Consider the following 21197-nt stretch of genomic DNA (forward strand, 5'->3'; position numbering starts at 1 on the left):
ACGGATCAGATCAAAGCTCTGCAGTCCTGCCACATCCAGTCGTGAATGGTGGTGGACAATTAAACAACTAACGGGAGGAGGAGGCTCTGCAAACATCCCCATCCTCAATGATGGCGAAGTCCAGCACGCGAGTGCAAAAGACAAGGCTGAAGCATTTGCAACCATCTTCAGCCAGAAGTGCCGAGTGGATGATCCATCTCGGCCTCCTCCCGATATCCCCACCATCACGGAAGCCAGTCTTCGGCCAATTCGATTCACTCCACGTGATATGAAGAAACGGCTGAGCGCACTGGATACAACAAAGGCTATGGGCACCGACAACATCCCAGCTGTAGTGCTGAAGACTTGTGCTCCAGAACTAGCTGCGCCTCTAGCCAAGCTGTTCCAGTACAGCTACAACACTGGCATCTACCCGACAATGTGGAAAATTGCCCAGGTATGTCCTGTCCACAAAAAGCAGGACAAATCCAATCCGGCCAATTACCGCCCCATCAGTCCACTCTCAATCATCAGCAAAGTGATGGAAGGTTTCGTCAACAGTGCTATCAAGCGGCACTTACTCACCAATAACCTGCTCACCGATGCTCAGTTTGGGTTCCGCCGGGACCACTCGGCTCCAGACCGCATTACGGCCTTGGTCCAAACATGGACAAAAGAGCTGAATTCCAGAGGTGAGGTGAGAGTGACTGCCCGCCCTTGACATCAAGGCAGCATTTGACCGAGTGTGGCACCAAGGAGCCCTAGTAAAATTGAAGTCAATGGGAATCAGGGAGAAAACTCTCCAGTGGCTGGAGTCATACCTAGCACAAAGGAAGATGGTAGTGGTTGTTGGAGGTCAATCATCTCAGCCCCAGGACATTGCTGCAGGAGTTCCTCAGGGCAATGTCCAAGGCCCAACCATCTTCAGCTGCTTCATCAATGACCTTCCCTCCATCATAAGGTCAGAAATGGGGATGTTCGCTGATGACTGCAGTGTTCAGTTCCATTCGCAACCCCTCAAATAATGAAGCAGTCCGAGCCCGCATGCAGCAAGACCTGGACAACATCCAGGCTTGGGCTCATAATTGGCAAGTAACATTCGCGCCAGATAAGTGCCAGGCAATGACCACCTCCCCTTGACATTCAACGGCATTACCATCGCCGAATCCCCCACCATCAACATCCTGGGGGTCACCATTGACCAGAAACTTAACTGGACCAGCCATATAAATACTGTGGCTACTTGAGCAGGTCAGAGGCTGGGTATTCTGCGGCGAGTGACTCACCTCCTGACTCCACAAAGCCTTTCCACCATCTACAAGGCACAAGTCAGGAGCGTGATGGAATACTCTCCACTTGCCTGGATGAGTGCAGCTCCAACAACACTCAAGAAGCTCGACACCATCCAAGATAAAGCAGCCCGCTTGATTGGCACCCCATCCACCACCCTAAACATTCACTCCCTTCACCACCGGCGCACTGTGGCTGCAGTGTGTACCATCCACAGGTTGCAATGCAGCAACTCGCCAAGGCTTCTTCGACAGCACCTCCCAAACCCGCGACCTCTACCACCTAGAAGGACAAGAGCAGCAGGCACATGGGAACAACACCACCTGCACGTTCCCCTCCAAGTCACACACCATCGCGACTTGGAAATATATCGCTGTTCCTTCATTGTCGCTGGGTCAAAATCCTGGAACTCCCTTCCTAACAGCAGTGTGGGAGAACCGTCACCACACGGACTGCAGCGGTTCAAGAAGGCGGCTCACCACCACCTTCTTGAGGGCAATTAGGGATGGGCAATAAATGCTGGCCTCGCCAGCGACGCCCACATCCAGTGAACGAATAATAATAAAAAAAGCTCCTGGCTGCTGTATCAAATGTAGCATCTTACCATCCCTATGTTTAATGACTTATCCTCAAGGATTTGAACTCAATATGGAGAAAACAGATGAGAGATTGGCAACAAGTCAGAAAAGAACCACCATGTAAGTTTTATAAGGTCCCAAACAGTGAGAGAAGCCAGATAAGCCAAAGAGACTTCTAATTTATTTTTAAGGTTTTTGTGATGGATAGAATTTACTCATGAATATAGTAGAGACTAGATTTTCCAACCAAAGATTATAAAATGGGAGGAAAATCTAGCATCATCTGATCAAACACATTAAAGCCAATTACGGGGTATGGTAGCATAATGGTTATGTTACTGGACTAGTAATCCAGAGTCATGAGTTCAAATCCTGCCATGGCAGCTGGGGAATTTAAATTCAATAAATAACTAGTATCAGTAATGGTGGCCATGAAACTACCGGACTGTCGTAAAAACCCATCTGGTTCACTAATGTCCTTTAGGGAAGGAAACCTGCTGTCCTTACCCAGTCTGGCCGATATGTGACTCGAGACCCACAGCAACATGGTTGATTCTTAATTGCCCTCTGAAATGGCCTAGCAAGCCACTCAGTTGTAAAATCTCACTACGAAAAGTCATAAGAAGAATAAAACTGGATGGACCACCCGGCAACGGACCACTAGGCACCAGACACGACAAAGGCAATCCAAGCCCAGTCGACCCTGCAAAGTCCTCCTCACTAACATCTGGGGACTTGTGCCAAAATTGGGAGAGCTGTCCCACAGACCAGTCAAGCAACAGCCTGACATAGCCATACTCACAGATTCATACCTTTCAGCCAATGTCCCAGACTCTTCCATCACCATTCCTGGGTATATCCTGTCCCACCTGCAGGACAGACCCACCAGAGGTGGCGGTACAGTGATGTACAGTCAGGAGGGAGTGGCCCTGGGAGTTCTCAACATGGACTCCAGACCCCATGAAATCTCATGGCATCGAATCCTCCTGCTGATTACCACATAGCGTCCTCCCTCAGCTGATGAATCAGTCCTCCATGTTGAGCACCACTTGGAGGAAGCACTGAGGGTAGCAAGGGCACAGAATGTACTCTGGGTGGGGGACTTCAATGTCCATCATCAAGAGTGGCTCGGTAGCACCACGACTGACCGAGCTGGCAGAGCCCCGAAGGATATAGCTGCCAGACTGGGCCTGAGCATTCTTAACGAACCAACACGAGGGAAAAACCTACTTGACTTAGTCCTCACCAATCTACCAATCACAGATGCATCTGCCCATGACAGTATTGGTAGGAGAGACCACTCCACAGTCCTTGTGGGGGCGAAGTCCCGTCTTCACACTGAACACCATCACACGTGTTGTGTGGCACTATCACCGTGCTAAATGGGTGATGCTACAACACTGGCATCTACCCGACAATGTGGAAAATTGCCCAGGTATGTCCTGTCCACAAAAAGCAGGACAAATCCAATATGGCCAATTGCCACCCCATCAGTCTACTCTCAATCATCAGCAAAGTGATGGAAGGTGTCGTCGACAGTGCTATCAAGCGGCACTTACTCACCGATGCTCAGTTTGGGTTCCGCCAGGACCACTCGGCGCCAGACCTCATTACAGCCTTGGTCCAAACATGGACAAAAGAGCTGAATTCCAGAGGTGAGGTGAGAGTTACGGCCCTTGACATCAAGGCAGCATTTGACAGAGTGTGGCACCAAAGAGCCCTAGTAAAATTGAAGTCAATGGGAATCAGGGGGAAAATTCTCCAGTAGCTGGAGTCATACCTAGCACAAAGGAAGATGGTAGTGGTTGTTGTGGGCCAATCATCTCAGCCCCAGGGCATTGCTGCAGGAGTTCCTCAGGGCAGTGTCCTTGGCCCAACCATCTTCAGCTGCTTCATCAATGACCTTCCCTCCATCATAAGGTCAGAAATGGGGATGTTCGCTGATGATTGCACAGTGTTCAGTTCCATTCGCAACCCCTCAGATAACGAAGCAGTCCAAGCCCGATGCAGCAAGACCTGGACAACATCCAGGCTTGGGCTGATAAGTGGCAAGTAACATTCGCGCCAGACAAGTGCCAAGCAATGACCATCTCCAACAAGAGAGAATCTAACCACCTCCCCTTGACATTCAATGGCATTACCATCACCGAATCCCCCACCATCAACATCCTGGGGATCACCATTGACCAGAAACTTAACTGGGCTAGCCACATAAATACTGTGGCTACAAGAGCAGGTCAGGGGCTGAGTATTCTGCGTCGAGTGACTCATCTCCTGACTCCCCAAAGCCTTTCCACCATCTACAAGGCACAAGTCAGGAGTGTGATGGAATACTCTCCACTTGCCTGGATGAGTGCAGCTCCAACAACACTCAAGAAGCTCGACACCATCCAGGACAAAGCAGCCCGCTTGATTGGCACCCCATCCACCACCCTAAACATTCACTCCCTCCACCACCGGCGCACAGAGGCTGCAGTGTGTACCATCCACAGGATGCACTGCAGCAACTCACCTCCCAAACCCATGACCTCTACCACCTAGAAGGACAAGGGCAGCAGGCACATGAGAACACCACCACCTGCATGTTCCCCTCCAAGTCACATACCATCCCGACTTGGAGGGGAACATGCAGGTGGTGGTGTTCTCATGTGCCGGTTCTCATTCCTTCATCATCGCTGGGTCAAAATCCTGGAACTCCCTACCTAACAGCAATGTGGGAGAACCTTCACCACACAGACTGCAGCGGTTCAAGGCGTCGGCTCACCACCACCTGCTCAAGGGCAATTAGGGGTGGGCAATAAAAGCTGGCCTTGCCAGCGATGCCCACATCCCATGAACAAATAAAAAAAAATTACAAAAAAGTCTTGCAAGTGAAGATAATTTTGATGCGTACATCCAGCATGGATCCAATTTTCATCTCTATTACTCAAACTCAAAAAAGTTCACTTTAATGAAGTATTAAGGCAACATGTTCTCTCCCTCAAAAAAGAATGCAAGAGGATCCAGTACTATTCAGAGGGAGCATTACAAATCACACTGATGAAGACAACAGTTAACATTGAGGATTACAGAATATGTATAGAACATATGTAGAATGTGAGATGGGAAAAGATGATGGTTCTGGCTGAAAAACATCTTAAAAAGGACAAATGTCCCCAATATGCTTCCTTTACCTATGGTATGTGGAGGATAATGGGGAAAAAAAATAGCATTACATCAACCAAAAGTATAAAATACATTTGTGTACCATTCTAAACTGTGTATTTGGAAGTACTAAGCATTGTGCTATTTTATTGCATGGCACAGATAATTTTGGTGCGGTTTTCCTTGTTGTTTAAAAATATTTCAATGACATACAAATTATGAAAGTCACCAAAGACTCATTCTTTCCCCTTTCAGTAGCTACACCAGTTACATGATATTTCCTAAATTAATGTACCCATGAACTTGTTCTCAATTTGTGTCTCAGTTCATTGATGAAGGTTGTAGCAGCCCAGACTAAGCTCATATCGTAAGGCAAAAAATACACACACACAAATATATAAATTACTTAAATAAAAACAGAAAATGCTGGAAATACTCAGCAAGTCAGGCAGCATCTGTGGAAAAAGAGTTAACATTTCAGGTCAATGACCTTTTGTCAGAACTGGAAGAAGTTGACGATTGACAAGGTTCCACATGGCAGACTGGTCAGAAAAGTAAAAGCCCCATGGGATCCAAGGGAAAGTGGCAAGTTGGATCCTAAATTGGCTCAGTGGCAGGAAGCAAAGGGTAATGGGCGACAGGTGTTTTTCTAACTGGAAGGCTGTTTCCACTGGGGTTCTGCAGGGCTCTGAACTAGGTCCCTTGCTTTCTGTGTGGTATATCTCAATGATTTAGACTTAAATGTAGGAGGCATGATTAAGAAGTTTGCAGATGATACTAACATTGGCTGTGAGATTGATTGTGAGGAGGAAAGCTGTAGACTGCAGGAAGTTATCAATGGACTGGTCAGATGGGCAGAAAAGTGGCAAATAGAATTCAATCCGGAGAAGCATGAGGTAATGCATTTGGAGAGGGCAAACAATAAATGGGAGGATACTGAGAGGTGTAGAGGAACAAAGGAACCTTGGAGTGCATGTCCACAGATCCCTGAAGGTAGCAGGACAGGTAGATAAGGTGGCTAAGGCGGCATACGGGATACTTTCCTTTATTTAACGAGGTATAGAATATAAGAGCAAGGAGGTTATGCTAGAACTGTATAAAACACTAATTAGGCCACAGCTAGAGTACTGCATATAGTTCTGGTCACTACATTACAGGAAAGATATGATTGCACTAGAAAGGGTGCAGAGGAGATTTACGAGGACGTTGTCAGGACTAGAGAATTTTAGCTATAAAGATTGGATAGGGTGGGGTTAGTTTTCTTCAGAACAGAGGAAGCTGAGGGGAGATTTAATTGAGGTGTATAAAGTTATGAGGGGCCTAGATAGAGTTGGTAGGAAGGACCTATTTCCCTTAGCAGAGGGATCAATAACCAGGGGGGCATAGATTTAAAGTAATTGGTAGGATTAGAGGGGAGCTGAGGAGAGATTTTTTCATCCGGAGGGTGGTGGTGGTCTGGAACTCACTGCCTGAAAGGGCGGTAGAGGCAGAAACCCTCATCGCATTTATAAAGTACCTGGATATGCACTTGAAGTGCCATAACCTACAAGGCAACGGACCAAGAGCTGGAAAGTGGGATTAGGCTGGATAGCTCTTTTTCAGCTGGCACAGACACGATGGGCCAAATGGCCTCCTTCTGTGACGTAAATTTCTATGATTTAACAGTTCTTAAGCAAGTACAGAGCCAGGCGAAGTGGGGTGGGGGGGGGGGGGGGGGGGAGGGGGGGGGGGGGGGGGGAGGGCAGGAAAGAACAAAAGGGAAGGTCTGATCGGGTGGAGGGCAGGAATGGTTAAATGACAAATGGCAAGGAAGGTGGTAATGGGACAAGGAAAGGTACAAAAGATGGGTCTAGAGGAGCTGTAAATGGCAATACCAGAACCATTACCAGCACCTACTGTCTGAAAAAAAAATGGAAGCAATGATTATGAGTTGAAGTTATTGAAATCAATGTAGAGTCCAGGAGGTTGTAAAGTGCCTAACTGAAAAATGAGGCGCTGTGCCTCGAGCTTCCATTGAGCTTCATTGGAACAGTGTAAGAGGCCGAGGACTGAGAGGTCAGAGTGGGAGTGGGACAGAGAATTCAAGTGGCAAGCAACCGGAAAGTCAGGGTTACGATTGCGGACTGAGCGGAGATGTTCAGCAAACCGCAAATTGGGGTGATCGCTTTGCCATTTTAACTGTTAGTCTCCAAGTCCAATTAGGAATACAACAAAGCTGTTCAATGTGGCTTTCTAATTATCTGACATCATCCCTAAATCAGAAAGGTGTGGCAAAGACTTCATGCATGGATATCTTAAGCATCACTACTGCCAAAAATGGCACTGATAGTAAGATGCTAGTCCCACAAACAAAGCCAGTAGATATAGGGCTACCAATGCAGTCACTGAAGTTATTTGGACAGATCAGCCATCCATCTGGGGAGAATTGTGATGGTTTTTCAACATAGGCCCAAAGGAATCAGTAGGAAAATTCTGGATTAAGGGCTCATCGGAGGGCAACTTACTTCTGCACCTATGAAGGGATAGATACTGTATGTTTCTGGCCAAAACAAAAACCTCCAAAAGTGTCAATAATGGTATTGATCAGAACCACATTCCTGATTATTTTCAATCTGGGAAAAACTGCTTTTATCAGGGCCAAAGTCTGCACTTGTAGGGATAACCCTTCTGTAATATCAATCAATAACCTACCTGCTTTAGTCACACGGTTTAGATGAATTAATATTGAACCTCCTGATAAAACCTTATCTTTATAATCTTTGCAAGTGAAGTTGCACAAGGTAATTCCAGTCCTTAAGGAAACCTCCTCTCCAGGACACATAAGGAAGCACTCTTGTAACTTCAGGTTAATGCCTAGAGAAATGGTTGTTGGATTTTTTTTTTGTCAAGACAGCCTTCTTTTTAATGAGACCATCACACCAAACTCTCCCACAGAACTTGCATTTTGGGATGTCATGCAACACATTCTGTTAGCATCTGTCACCACAAAGTTTTCATTGCATTCGATGCAGGTCAGCATGAACTATAGACCAAATTACAAGTTAACTGGTAACAAACTGACGGTCTGGTAGGCCGATGCGTACAGGCATCAACAAAACCAGACCGTAGAAGACTTGATATCTTGTACAAGTCCACAGGTCAAAAGATTCCAAAAAAATTTCTAATTCTGTTAACTTTCAAAAACATGAAAGGAAAGATACAAAACACAACTGAAACCATTTCAACCAGAATCAATGCTGATGACAGGAGAAAATTGTGCATTCATGCTCCAGCACTTGAGCAAATAGTCTAGGGCAAGACAACAGTCCAGTATTGAGGAAGTGCTGCACTGTCAAGGATCCCGAAGCTAGTTTCCAGTGGTTTAGTTGGACGTGAGATTCCACAGTACAATTCAAAAGGCAAGAAGTTCTAGCTGTGTCTTAACCATAATCATCCCTCAACCAATACCACCAAAAACAAGTTAACTAATTATTCATCTTACTGCTGTTTGTGACTTCTTGCTGTGCACAAAGTGGTTGCCGCATTCACCTATAGAACAGTCACTGGACTAATCATGGAAATTATAGCACAAATGGAGAACATTCAGCCCAACACTTGTGCCGGTCTAGCTCTTCAACTTATAATGTATGGCTAAAAAGGGAGAGGCCCTAAACATGGATTAGATTTAAGGGAACAATATCCTTATGTGCCTCCCCAAACAGATAAACAGATACCCTGTTATGTGGATAAAGATACATAAGGGGAAGCTAGATAAGTACACGAGGAAGAGAGGAATAGAAGGATACACTGATAGGGTTAGATGAAGTTGGTGGGAGGGGACTCGTGTGGAGTATAAAATCAACAGCATAGACCAGTTGGCCGAACAGCCTGTTTCTGTGCTGTAAATTCTATGTGAATAATAAAGCTCCAAGCACCCCAGACCAGAGACAAGGAAAGGAGCATAGGAAATCAACTATGATCACAGCACAAGGAAGACCATGTAGAAGGTAGGCAATCAACATTCATCATTCAATCACCTTTAAATACAAATAAATTAGCCCCATGTACTATAACCAGTGGGCAACTTCGACAATTTTGAGGCCAGGGTGGATTGGAGAAATACCCGTCACAATCAGATGATAGAACTTGTTCATCACTGGTCACAAGCAGATCAGAGGACTTATGCCAAGACTACCTTACAGTCAAGATACATCTCAAATTGTTGCCACTGGATGTTCTCGCACTGAATCTCACACTAAGTTGTCAACCGCAATGAGCTGTACCGAAATCCTTAAAAAGAGTAAGATGCTAGCCCTCAAGAACGAAGGACTGCAATTCATATTCCTCGAAAAGGAATGATTGCAAATAAAAGACAGCTCATAGAATCAGAGATTTCAACAAAGAATATTTATCCCATCACTTTTATTTCTGTGCAGGTTCCATATCGGAGCTATCTACTCTAATTCCATTTTCCAGCTCTTGCCTTGTACCTTACGAGATTTTTCTTGCTCTATTGATTGTTATAATTTACTCATCTTCAACAACAACTTGCATTTATATAGCGCCTTTAACGTAGTAAAATGTCCCAAGGCGCTTCACAGGAGCATTAACAAACAAAATTTGACACCGAGCCACATAAGGAGATATTAGGACAGGGCTGGTCAAAGAGGTAGGTTTTAAGGTGCGTCTTAAAGGAGGAAAGAGAGGTTGAGAGGCAGAGAGGTTTAGGGATAGAATTCCAGAGCTTCGGGCTTAGGCAGCTGAAAGTCAGTATATTTAATGTGTTTCACAATTATTTTGTAAAGGATGAAATGTAATTATTTTGCAATCTACTGACTTTTCCATACAAAGTGATTATTAAAAACTATGTAAGTTAGACAGATATCACTTCCAATAAGTCAACTGTGAGGCCTAAATTGCTCTACAGGTGAATCATTAATTTCCCATTCTAGCTGTAAGACAGCTTCCAGCAAGTGACTACCATTGTAACCTAAATGAGGAATCATACTGGCTGCGGATGGGACTTTAGCCAGAATGCAAGAAGGATGCCCTGCTCGTCCTCGAATAATGCCATGGGATTTTTAACAACCACTTGAATAGACAAACCGAACCCTTAACATCTAATTCGAAGGGTGGCACTGGTAACAACTGTATACCACTTCCCTGGTACTGGACTGGAGACAGCCTAAATTATGAGCTCATGTACTGTTGAGGCTCAAACACACAACCTTCTACCCCAGATGAAAGAATACTATCAATGGAGCTAAACTGACACTACCCAAGTTTTTTCCACATAAAACATATTCAGCCTTAAGAACATAAGCTTAACAAAAAAACAATTTTGAAATTCACCTGCTGCTCAGGACAGTTCAAAAAAAGTTTCACTGGGACACATTCCACTGGGAATGCTTGGGAGCTTTTTCTCCTCCCAGATTAAAAATCATATTTCAACTAGAGCCAAAAAGAAATTGCATTTTTTAATGTCCAAGTTACAAAAAAATTTTAATAAAGGGAATTTCCATCTTTGGAATACCATAAAAATTAGAATGACAATGCACAATTTCAATTCCTCTTTCAGTATCCCAAACACAGTAGAAAAATAGCAGGTCCCATCAAGAGAACATGCATAATTAAGCATTTTAAAGTCATATTTGGCTTAAAGGAATAGTTTTACACAAGTGAACTAAGCCTAGGCCATTATAATCCTGGATTGTTTCACATTATAATTGAATAAAGCTACAAGCTCGTGTAATATTCAACTGTGCAAGTTACCTGAGGAAAGGCTGAACTTCTGAAGGACAGCAGGACTGCAGAAACTGCAGGTCAGCTAAGGATATATCAGGAAGCTCAAAGTCAAACTTCCGAGGCTTGTGTGTCTGCAACAATAAAAGTTAACAATTTAACGCTGTTGTTGCAAAATATACTTAAATCATGGACTGATTTAATGGTTTCTCATTTATGTAATTGGTTAGGTGGAGGAACTGGGACTCATTCTCTAGCCCACTCCATCCTAGAATTGCTTTAATTAATACTTTGAAAATAACACCTTTCAGAAGGCAGTTAACATCGCTGTGCAATTTCCACTTCATGACAAAAGATGAACACCAGAACTGCAGCCCAACACTTTGGTTAGGTGTAAGTCTACTAGGGAGAGATAGTGTCACATTTTGGCTTTGCAATGGTTGCCTTCAAGCTTCCTACAATTAAAAGCTGACTATCCTACATGATTGCTGGTACTCAGGGGCTGGCGACCCAAGGTCTGTGGCTGCATTAAGTACGCGTGCAGAAAGCTCAGTTTTCCCTTGCTAGAAAACAGTATACAAAGGGCATGGTAACTCAATGCCAACTTTTCACAACACCCAAAAAAACCAGGTTCTGGAATTAAAACCAGTACCGGCGGTATCAAAAATTAAGTGTTCCTAGCACTATTCTAAATTTTCAATGCACAACAAATTAGTACTGTAAAAAAAAGTTTAAAATCAGTAGTTTAGGAAGGAATTAAAGCCTGAAGAGGGCCTTGTCCTGGCAGTTAGCACTACGGGAGCATGCAAGCACTGAGAATTTATACTATTACGTTTAATTAAAAAAAAGCAAAAAATTAAATTGCTGCTTATTGTGACCATTACCCAAAGACAATTTCTAATGCCAGTACCTGCTAAAAAGAACTTTCATGACTGGACAAAGTCTTCTGAAGAGAGGTGAAAGCCAATTCACTTCAAGTCAGAGGTAATAAAGCCTCTGTTATTATAACAGATTGGATTAAGATACAAGTGTGGTCTCACAGGTTATACCTGTTAGCAAGCCAGTTCAACCCATATACTCATGATCAGGACCTACACAACTCATTGGTTCACAGCTAAAGAGTTATATTCAGTCCTATTCACTCTCAAAATGAATTCATACACAGATATACATTTTACTAAACAAAAGCTTTTCTTGCAAAGTTAAACAGCAGAGAACAATTCAGTTTTCAATTACATTAGCAATTTTCATTTAGATAACCATAACTTTGTATGGAGCGTACAGAAGCTTATGATTCAAACATTTTTTTTTTTAAGTGCAGCAAATATCTTACTGCAGAAGCTCAATAATATAAAAATTCTAGTAAATTTAATACATTGATTGTTCAGACAAAAATTATTTATACGTACACAAAAAGATGATGGTGGCCAAGAGTCAAGCCCCTTAAACAAGCGATTTCTAAGAAATGATCTTCCTGTGGGGGGGAGAAGCCTCAGTATAAATATACAGTTGGTAGACTTGAAAACTCCTGAAAATTTACATGAAAGTTATTTGAACAAAAAATATTAATAGAAAAGTGAGCAGAGAGAGTCCCCAATGGCTCAGCTGGATAAGGCAATGGTGGGCGAGCCAGAACAGGAAAGTCTCTGGTTCAATTCCAATTTCTGCTGAGCAATGGAGCCACAACAATTAGCCACAGCACCACTAGGTTAGGAAGAGGGGGAGAAAAGGTCAGCCAAGGTTCCTGCTCCTGACTCAACACCCCCCACTGGAAGCGTATGTTGGGTGAAGGCAGGATCAGGTTTGGTTACAACATCCTTCAGATGAATAGGCATCATGCACTCTGTCAGAGCTCATACATAAACAATGACCACTTGGGCAGTGTACCACAGGAAAAACTGTGTTCATGAAACAGTTTCCTAGCAAGAAGTTAACATCCTCAGGAGAGGTGGAGGGAGAAAATTCACAACAAAAAGTAACGTGATCTGTGTTTAGCATCGTCCGAGATGCTCAGGCACATGCTGCCCCTTGGCTATATTATTCACAAGCATAGGATCAGTTGTTATATGTATCTTCATCTCTCTAGGCCGACAACCATTACTGTGCAAATGTCTGTCAGATATCAAACCACGGATGAGCCTAAATTTCATCCAGCTAAACATTGGCAAGACCACGCCAATCTGTTTAGTTCTCATTACATAAAACTCCATCCCCACTGAGGCCATCCCATTCCAGCACCAGTTAAGCTGGAATCCAAAAGTGTACAACCATGAGCATGAGCTGAACTTCAAACCCCACCGAAACATCACTCACTCAGTCTCTACCTCACCTAGATCACCCACACTGCCACTAAATCCCTTATTTACTCATTTTAACTTACCAATACCCTTGTATCCAACGCCCAATTTCTAATCTGCAAAAACTCCAACCTCATCCAGAATTCCACTGCCCACATTTTAACACAAACAAATCCCACTCTTCATTCCCCGAGTCTTTGCTGACCTCCACTTGCTCACCAGCATCCTAAATATCTTCTTGTTTAAAAATCCCTCCTAGCATCCCTCAACTCTACCAATGCGACATTGTTCAGCGCCATGGCCCAGCATGCACCTGCACTCTTGTTTCCAGACTCCAGTGAATCCACCAGTGATGGAAATTCCAGCGCCAAAGACCTGCACTTCTGAAATTCTCTTCCTAAACCCCTTTGTCTTGCTACATCTCTCTCCACCTTCAAAAGCCTCTGCAAAATCGCTCTTTTCAACCACACCTTCAAACACCTCCTCAAACTTTCTCTCTATTCCTGATTGGTATCCAACAACTTGTATTTATATAGCACCTTTAACATAGTAAAATGTCCCAAGGCGCTTCACAGGAGCGTTATCAAACAAAATGATAATTTGGGACAAAATTAAGTCACTTGGACAAGTGCGGATTAATAAAGAAAAGCCAGCACAGATTTGTTAAAGGCAAATTATGTTTACCTAACTTGATTGAGTTTGTTGACAAGGGCAATGGGGTTGATGTTGTGTATATGGACTTTCAAAAGACATTTGATAAAGTGCCACATAATAGGCTTGTCAGCAAAATTGAAGCCCATGGAATAAAAGGGGCAGTGGCAGCATGGATACAAAATTAGCTAAGTGACATAAAACAGAGAGTAGTGGTGAACGGTTGTTTTTCAGACCCGAGGAAGTTATACAGTGGTGTTCTTCAGGTCAGTACTAGGACCACTGCTTTTTTTTGATAGTTATTAATGACTTGGACTCGGGTGTGCAGGACACAATTTCAAAATTTGCAGATGACACAAAACTTGGAGGTATAGTAAACAGTGAGGAGGATAGTAATACTTCAAAAGGACATAGACTGGTGGAATGAGTGGACACATGGCAGATGAAATTTAATGCAGAGAAGTGCAAAGTGATACATTTTGACAGGAAGAATGAGATGGGGCAATATAAACTAAATGGTACAATTCTAAAGTGGGTGCAGGAACAGAGAGACCAGGGAGTATATGTGCACAAATCTTTGAAGGTTGCAGGACAGGTTGAGAAAGCAGTTAAAAAAGCATACTAGATCCTGGGCTTTATAAATATAGAGGCAGAGAGTACAAAAGCAAAGAAGTTACGTTGAACCTTTATAAAGCACTAGTTCAGCTGCAACTGGAGTATTGTGTCCAATTCTGGGCACCGCACTTTAGGAAGGACGTGAAGGCCTTAGAGAGGGTGCAGAAGAGATTTGCTAAAATGGCTCCAGAGATGGGGGACTTCAGTTACGTGGATAGACCAGAGAAGCTGGGGTTGTTCTCCTTAGAGCAGAGAAGGTTAAGAGGAGATTTGACAGAATTATTCAAAATCATGAAGGTTTTAGGTGAAGCAAATAAAGAGACACTATTCCCATTGGCGGAAGGGTCGAGAACCGGAGGACACAGGTTTAAGGTGACTGGCAAAAGAACCAAAGGTGACATGAGGAAAAACTTTTTTACGCAGCGAGTAGTTATGATCTGGAGAGCGCTGCCTGAAAGGGTGGTGGAAGCAGATTCAATCGTCGCTTTCAAAAAGGAATTGGATAAATACGTGAAAGGAAAAAATTTGTAGAGTTATGGGGAAAGAGCGGGGGAATGGAACTAACTGGATTGCTTTTACAAAGAGCCGGCATGGGATCAATGGGCCGAATGGCCTCCTTCTGTGCCATAACTATTCTATGAAAATTTAACACCGAGCCACATAAGGAGATATTAGGACAGGTTACCAAAAGCTTGGTCAAAGAGGTAGATTTTAAGGAGCCTCTTAAAGGAGGAGAGAGAGGTAGAGAGGCAGAGTGGTTTAGGGAGGGAATTCCAGAGCTTAGGGCCTAGGCAGCTGAAGGCACGGCCACCAATGGTGGAGCGATGAAAATCGGGGATGCGCTGGAGGCCAGAAATGGAGACGCGCAGAGATCTTGGAGGGTTGTAGGGCTGCATGAGGTTACTGAGATAGGCAAGGGCAAGACCATGGAGGGATTTAAAAACGAGGATGAGAATTTTAAAATCAAGGCGTTGCCAGACTGGGAGCCAACGTAGGTCAGCGAGCACAGGGGTCCAATCCATCTCTTTAGGAACACCATCGGATGTGTTGCTACGCAAGTGTAAGTTGTTAACACCTGAAAATTATTTTGCTGCAGAATGCTGTGGAAATTATTTAAAAATATGGCTCATCAAGTGCAACATATTGAAGAACACACACACACACACACACACACACACACAAAATACAGTCGGCAAAATTGTATTCGTTAAATTATAAAATGGTTATGAGAGCAAATATATGCAAAGCAGAAAACTGAAATAAGAAAACAGATTTGGGGTCATTTAAATAACAGAAAGATGATAAATTAGTCGTAAGTTAATTATCAAGTACAGATCACTAATGCTTCCCAGTATGCCTCTTAATGCAATTAACCTGGGTAATGGAGAAAATAACTTACTAAACAGCTTTCCAAATGATTCCCTTTTCGCTCGCTCAGCTTCATGGAGTTGTTTCCCTTCTTTCACAAGAGCACTGGCCCACTTTAAAGTTAAAAAAAATTGTTAAATCATTTGTTTATTTCTAATTTCTGGATAAGCATAGAAACGTTACCTGGAGATTCAGAATTGGTTAACATACCTCCCTGTAATGTTTAGTGAACATTTTCCGCCTTACTACCTCCACAACAGCTAGGCAGTACATTTGAGGGACAGTGCTAAGTGCCTCAACAACCCGCACTCTCTCTTGCAGTTCTGTCAGAAGCCTTAGCAAAGCTTGGAGTTTTTCACCATTCTGATCTGCGTGAAGCATCACATAACAGCACCACCTAACAAAGACATTAACAGAATCAGTGCCAAATCACTATGCAATCTTGAAACATCAAAAGGTCTGGAAAGTTCTTGAAAGCAGTGAAATTCATCGAAAAACATCTACAGTTGAATTCTGACAAATATAACTAGTTTGTCATAATTGATATATTACACTGAAATATCTGAAAGCACTTTTTGAAGTCACGTTTGTAGGAAATAAATGTTCCACCTATGGCTGAATTACAGATTTTAAAAAGCTTTAACAACCAAAGTCCGTGCAATTTAAATAAAAAGTACCAGTTTATATAGTAAACCAGTATTCACATAAAAAGGTATAATATGAATCTATATACCACCAGTGAGGATTCTAATCCAATGAGGAAAATCGTTAGTGCACATTTCTCTTTAAAATATTTCTGATTAAAATCAAATATCTCCCCTACATTTTACAAGAGAATCCAACACTGGTGTAATTTTCAATTCTTTTCAACCAAAGGCACCAACAAACACAACACAAAGCTACTATAAATACCAGCCTACCAACCTCACAATGCATATCATTTATTTATCTATACGGGATGGAAATTCTAAACAGGCAAAATGTTTTTAAAACAAACAAATCCAGAGATATATGTATTTATCTGAGTGCGCTCAAAATGAGAAGGGAGGAGATTTATGAAGCACTAATCATCATGAGGTAGTCACCAGACACCAGGGAGTACAGTAGATTGGAAACAGGCTAATGTGGTGCTCATATTCAAAAAAGGTGACGAAACAGATACAAGCAACTACTGACCCATTAGTCTTATTTTCAGTCCATGCAAAATAATACAATCAATCAGGAGTTTCCACGAGAACCATCTGTAGAACAACCTACTTAACAGCAGTGAGCATGGATTCAGAAGGGGAAGATCCTACTTGATCAACCTTGACTTCTTTGAGGAAGTGACAACCCAAGTAGACTATAATAACCTCTGACATGGTGTACCTTAACTTCCAAAAGGCTTACACCAAAGTTCCACATGAAAGGCTATTATTTAGATTAAAAGCTGTGGGACTCAGGGTAAACTCTGGGAATGGATAAGAAACTGGTTGAAGGGTAGGAAACAAGAACTTGTTTGAGGAGTTGTCAGAGTGGGAGGGGAGGGGGTGGGGAGAAGAGTTAGTAGTGATTGGGGTGCCTCAAGGGCCACTACTGTTTCTAATTTAGATCAATGACCTGGATTCAGAGACATGATGCAAAGTGATCAAATTTGCAGATGATACCAAACTAGGAGAGCAGTGGAATTAGAGGAGGCAAATCAGAAATTACAGAATGAATTGGATAGAATGTGCAAGTGGGCAGAACAATGGTGGATGAAATTTAATGCAGACAAGTGAAGTGAAAAGTGCTACACATCGAAAGGAAAGGTAGGCCATGTGCATAGTCCATGAATGGCATTGAAATAGCCAAGGATGAAGTTGAGAGAGACAGAGGAGCCTTAATAAACTTGACATTAAGTATATCCAAGTAATACAGAGCAACAATCAACAAAGCTAATTAAATGTTAATTCTACTGCTTTGACCATGTAGTTTATTTGGAATACAAGTCAGAGGAGGTAATGATTATACTGTATAGTGCTTTGATCGGACCACACTTTGAATACTATGTTCTGTTCTAGTTGCCAAGAAATACAGAGTGCAGGGAAGATCCACATGGTTCATTTGAGTTATGAGAAAAGACTGGACAGACTTGGGGTGAGTTATGAGCAGGATTTGGACTTTTCAGCTTAGAAAGGTGGCGTCTCAGAGGTGATCTTATTGAGATATACAAGATTGTCAAGGGTATAGAAAAAGTTAACCCGGAATATTATTTTAAATTTTTGAAGTAGAACAAGGACATAGGTTCACACTAGTAAAAGGTAATTTTAGGACTGATATCAGGAAATTCCTCTTCACACAGTAATCAGCATGTGAAATAAACTTACAGATAGAGTAGTAAAGGCAAAAATTTGAATAAATTAAGAAACAATTGGATGCTACAACTAATGGTGTTATAAATTGGAGAGTCAGGTGGTGAAGGATAGACTACTAGAGCCTAGTCTTCAGTTGCTTACAAGGCTTTATTAACAGAACTCCACATTACACCCTAGATCAGCTCTCTTCTAAATGGATACAAGAGTTCTCAATTGATATGCACCACCTGAATACAATTAACACTAATTGATATAAACCACAAGGATACAATTAACAGATGGGACGTTAGGATCTCTCTAAGAATGAATTAAAATGGGCTAAATGCCGTACCTCATCTGTAATTATCTTGTGATCCACATTTGGAACTAGTAGATTGTTACCCATAGCATTGCTCACAGACAAAATGTTCTTTTGAAAAAAACACTCTCTGTACTGTTTCACTGGTTGTTTTCCACTTTTTTCCCTGTCCCCTCTCATGTTTCACTTGGTTCAAAAGGAGCTGAAAGCTGATGCTATGGTAGATGGACTATCCATCTTCCTAAAGTAAGCAATTTGGCCATCATTTATTATACTCCACTCACCAAAACCAGTCCTCCACATAAAGCTACAAGGAATAGAGAACCAAAACCCTACCGGAAGGTGTTCTAAATGCACTTGGAGTCACATGCCCAGCTAATTCGTAGCACAATATAATACAATCTTCCAGCCAGTGTAGGATCCTGCTTACTGACCAGTTATATTTGCACTGGAAGCAATTAGTTGAAAGCACTGACAAATACTCTTGGCCCCATCCACCTTAATAGGAGAGTGCCCTTTTTATATAACAGTACAATACAACAGGCTGGACAATGAATGCAAGATGCCACTAATTCTTCGTCTAAATAAAATGGTAATGTTTCACTAGAAGCGACAAACTAGGCAAGCAGCAGCGACATGAGAAAAAAGAGCTTCAACATCCCATGACTCAAGTACCACTACTCTCCAGCTAAACAAGTGGCTCGCAGCAATATTTTCTTCAGATATAATCTCACATCTATCATAACATTTTGTTCAAAGAAAGTTAGCAGTAGCTTGCAAGGATGAAAACCACAATTTTAAATTAAGAACCCAATACATCAAGCTCCTTTCATATCTCCTTACAATATTTAGGAATGGGATGGAATCAGACAGAATTCATTCACCCAACAGAATTCCAAGATCGATCGATAGAGCGACAGATATGTACACATACTCTTACTTAAATTGAGCTACATTTCCGATCATTATTCAGAATAAAGCAATAGTTGAACAACCTTGTAAATTGGATTTGTAGCTTAATCCTCATGCCACTGGATAATTCTTCTCCACTGGAACAAAAATGTTGTTAACTTGATAGCAGCTTTCAAATGATTGGATCGAAGCATTGAGTTTGACAGATTATCAGTTATGGTGACAATTAAATTCCATACGTATAGTTTGCAACTTGCCTGCAGTATCTCCACTTTTCTGTCAATTGGCTCAGTTGGTATGACTCTTGCTCAAGTCAGAAGTTACCCACTCTGGGCTTGAACATATAATTTTATTTTTACTATTCGTTCATGGGATGTGGGCGTCGCTGGCGAGGCCGGCATTTATTGCCCATCCCTAATTGCCCTTGAGAAGGTGGTGGTGAGCCGCTTTTTTGAACCGCTGCAGTCCATGTGGTGACTGTTTTCCCACAGTGCTGTTAGGAAGGGAGTTCCAAGATTTTGACCCAGCGATGAAGGAACGGCAATATATTTCCAAGTCGGGAAGGTGTGTGACTTGGAGGGGAACGTGCAGGTGGTGGTGTTCCCATGTGCCTGCTGCTCTTGTCCTTCTAGGTGGTAGAGATCCGGGTTTGGGAGATGCTGTCGAAGAAGCCTTGGCGAATTGCTGCAGTGCATCTTGTGGATGGTACACACTGCAGCCACTGTGCGCCAGTAGTGAAGGGAGTGAATGTTTAGGGTGATGGATGGGGTGCCAATCAAGCGGGCTGCTTTGTCCTGGATGGTGTCGAGCTTGTGAGTGTTGTTGGAGCTGCACTCATCCAGGCAAGTGGAGAGTATTCCATCACACTCCTGACTTGTGTCTTACAGATGGTGGAAAGGCTTTGGGGAGTCAGGAGGTGAGTCACTTGCCGCAGAATACCCAGCCTCTGACCTGCTCTTGTAGCCACAGTATTTATATAGCTGGTCTAGTTAAGTTTCTGGTCAATGGTGTCCCCCAGGATGTTGATGGGGAGGTGGTTAGACTCTCTCTTGTTGGAGATGTCATTGCCTGGCACTTGTCTGACACGAATGTTACTTGCCACTTATCAGTCCAAGCCTGGATGTTGTCCAGGTCTTGGTGCATGCGGGCTCGGACTGCTTCGTTATTTGAGGGGTTGCGAATGGAGCTTAAACTTGCAATCATCAACGAACATCCCCATTTCTGACCTTATCATGGAGGGAAGGTCATTGATGAAGCAGCTGAAGATGGTTGGGCCAAGGAGACTGCCCTGAGGAACTCCTGCAGCAAAGTCCTGGAGCTGAGATGATTGGCCTCCAACAACCACTACCATCTTCCTTTGTGCTAGGTATGACTCCAGCCTCTGGAGAGATTTCCCCCTGATTCCCATTGACTTCAATTTTACTAGGGCTCCTTGGTGCCACACTCGGTCAAATGCTGCCTTGATGTCAAGGGCAGTCACTCTCACCTCACCTCTGGAATTCAGCTCTTTTGTCCATGTTTGGACCAAGGCTGTGATGAGGTCTGGAGCCGAGTGGTCCTGGCGGAACCCAAACTGAGCATTGGTAAGCAGGTTATTGGTGAGTAAGTGCCGCTTGATAGCACTGTCGACGACACCTTCCATCACTTTGCTGATGATTGAGAGTAGACTGATGGGGCGGTAATTGGCCGGATTGGATTTGTCCTGCTTTTTGTGGACAGGACATACCTGGGCAATTTTCCACATTGTCTGGTAGATGCCAGTGTTATAGCTGTACTGGAACAGCTTGGCTAGAGGCGCTGCTAGTTCTGGAGCACAAGTCTTCAGCACTACAGCCGGGATGTTGTCGGAGCCCATAGCCTTTTCTGTATCCAGTGCACTCAGCCATTTCTTGATATCACGTGGAGTGAATCGAATTGGCTGAAGACTGGCTTCTGTGATGATGGGCTTATCGGGAGGAGGCCGAGATGGATCATCCACTCAGCACTTCTGGCTGAAAATGGTTGCAAA

General features: G+C 43.1%; 1 protein-coding gene across 6 annotated transcripts in view; it reads right to left on the reverse strand.

Annotated features, from left to right (window-relative positions):
• Positions 1-21197, reverse strand: part of rb1cc1 (RB1-inducible coiled-coil 1) — a 172384-nt gene that overhangs the window by 94943 nt on the left and 56244 nt on the right. For all 6 annotated transcript variants that reach the window (XM_067979953.1, XM_067979947.1, XM_067979928.1 and 3 more), the window contains 4 exons: positions 15854-16040; positions 15675-15756; positions 12122-12186; positions 10743-10846 (listed from right to left, as the gene is read on the reverse strand). In XM_067979953.1, coding sequence (XP_067836054.1) covers positions 10743-10846; positions 12122-12186; positions 15675-15756; positions 15854-16040 — 438 coding nt within the window. The remainder of the gene's footprint in view (positions 1-10742; positions 10847-12121; positions 12187-15674; positions 15757-15853; positions 16041-21197) is intronic.

The sequence above is a fragment of the Heptranchias perlo genome, chromosome 3, assembly GCF_035084215.1.
Source record: "Heptranchias perlo isolate sHepPer1 chromosome 3, sHepPer1.hap1, whole genome shotgun sequence".
Taxonomy (NCBI): Eukaryota; Metazoa; Chordata; class Chondrichthyes; order Hexanchiformes; family Hexanchidae; genus Heptranchias; species Heptranchias perlo.